At 40.5% G+C, this 2,310-nt stretch overlaps 1 protein-coding gene across 1 annotated transcript; it reads right to left on the bottom strand.

Annotated features, from left to right (window-relative positions):
• Positions 1-864: 864 nt before the first annotated feature.
• On the bottom strand, positions 865-1,800 carry LOC111959263 (olfactory receptor 52B2-like). The gene has a single exon (XM_023980743.1). The coding sequence runs from the start codon at positions 1,798-1,800 to the stop codon at positions 865-867; it is 936 nt and encodes a 311-aa protein (XP_023836511.1).
• Between the last annotated feature and the right edge of the window lie 510 nt (positions 1,801-2,310).

The raw sequence follows: 2,310 nt of genomic DNA, 5'->3' as shown, positions 1-2,310 counted from the left end.
TATTATTAATTAAGTTAAAGTCCAAAAATTGACGTACCAATCACAGATTGGACCTTAACATATATTTTTTTTAAGTGTTCCCTCCCATATTTTACCTTATTGTTTAACTTTGTAAGTTTCCCCTCTGGAAACATGTCTAAATGCTTTCTAAAGCTGAACATTTTTAAATAAAAATACAAACAAAAAATACCAAGAAACCTTGAGATGTAAATAAAGATAAGGTGAAGGGATACAACTTAAAAGCACAATCTCTAATTTCAACAGCCAGTCACTTTGTTTGGTAAACTGAGAGATGGGGCTGGGGATTCAGGGACTGCCGGTCCATGAGGTTGAAAGGATAGTTTGATTAATGATTTGAAGCTATGGTATACTTCAGCAATAAGGCCAGAAGGGGTGTGGTGTATGGCCAATATATCACGGTTCTAATACACGACTCAACACGGAGTGTCTGGATACAACCCTTAGCCGTGGGATATTGCATTTYGCTACACCTGCAATAACATCTGCTAAACACGTGTATGTGACCAATAACATTTTATTTGATTGGCAATATACCACAAACCTCCAAGGTGCCTTGTTGCTATTATAAACTGGTTACCAACGTAATCAGAGCAGTAAGAATAAATATTTTGTCACACCCATGGTATACGGTTTGATATAACACGACCTTCAGCCGATGGTATATCAGCATTCAGGGCTCGAACCACAACGTTTATACTGTGCATTGCTTACTAATACAAAGCACAGATATAGTGATGAACTAGCAACAGGCAGTATTACGCAACTAATTCTTTTCATACACTGCCCCACATCTGGTCTAATTGGGACTGTAAACCATCATCACACACCATGTTTATAATTGGTTCAGGCTGATACTTTGTTGAGAAATACTTTCAGTAGGGAGATTCGTATTTCACTTGCATTCAGCCCGTATACAATTGGATTCATAAGTGGAGATACTAGAAAGATGAGCATGCCCATAATCTTTTGCAAGTCAGCTGAGACATTCTTGAATCTGTGTGATAAAATTGTGAAGGTTCCTACAACCTCAAATATGAAGAATATGACCAACTGTGCCACACAGGTGTTCAAAGCCTTACTCTTAGCGTCAGACTTTCTTGTAACCAAGCAAGTGATCAGAATCTTCACATAGGAAAAAATCTGAATGGATACACTTATAATCTGCATGAGTGCTGTGTTAAACAGTCCTATGACATTATTCAGTGTAGTATTACCACAGGTGAGTTTAAGAAGGGAGGGGTTATCACAAAACACATTCATTATGGAGGATCTACACCGGGGCAGATTTATCTGCAGAGAGAACAGCAGTAGGATCAAGAGGAGGTCAAGACCCCAAACCAGTAAAATAATGACTGCCACATTCCTGGGTGTCATAATAGTACTGTACCTCAACGGCTGGCAGATGGCAACATAACGATCAAAGGCCATAGCCGCAAGAATAAAGAGAATCGCACCTCCGTACATGTGGAGCAAAAACCCCTGAATAACACAGAGAGGGTAAAAGACCGTGTTTGTCTCAGTCACAATGTCTGACAGCACCTTTGGGAGCATTGCAGTGATTCCTATCAGATCGTTGAGAGGAAGACTGAAGAGAATAAAATACATGGGTTTGTGAAGGTTCCTTTGCATGACGATGACGGACAGTAAGGTCAGGTTGCAGAACACACCAAATGAATAGATAGCTATGCCCAGGAAAAAGATGGGATACTTTCCACCAGGTGGAATAGAAAATGGGTCCAGAGTTAACTTATAGCTGAGGGTGAAGGATACGTTCTCCATCAGAGCTCACCAGAGTGGTGCTGGAAACCTAGAGAGAACAATGTTGACAATGAGTCTAAGAACTATGTACATGAAATCGGCTACATGTTTAATATACAATACAATGCATCACCTTCCACGAACAGCACAGCATGAATCTTGAGAAGATGTAGGTGCCTCCAGGGTGGAGCACTGCTTTGTACGTATTGGACGTTGAAGCGTTCTTTTATTGCTGCCTTCTGACTGTTATGAGTCAGTCTTAGAATCCCATGAGATAGTGGAGCTTTGATTGCAAAATTAAAAGGATCAACTTAGTTAGCATGGGTTCGACTTGAAATTATAATGAATGAATTCAATATAATCAGGGTTAGGGTTAAGGGCTTTACAGACAGGAAGTGGCGCCATGGTTGCCCATTCATTTTCGCTGTAGCTAGGCGGGGGGCGCAAATCTATCCAGGCCGGAGTGATCGGCACTGCTCATGCACGTGATTTATACAATATGTTTTGTATTATCCAGTGGTGAAAAAAGTG

This window comes from Salvelinus sp. IW2-2015, linkage group LG36 (genome assembly GCF_002910315.2).
Source record: "Salvelinus sp. IW2-2015 linkage group LG36, ASM291031v2, whole genome shotgun sequence".
NCBI lineage: Eukaryota > Metazoa > Chordata > Actinopteri > Salmoniformes > Salmonidae > Salvelinus > Salvelinus sp. IW2-2015.
The sequence above is the reverse complement of the archived record's forward strand: the minus strand, read 5'-3'. Positions and strand labels throughout refer to the sequence as shown.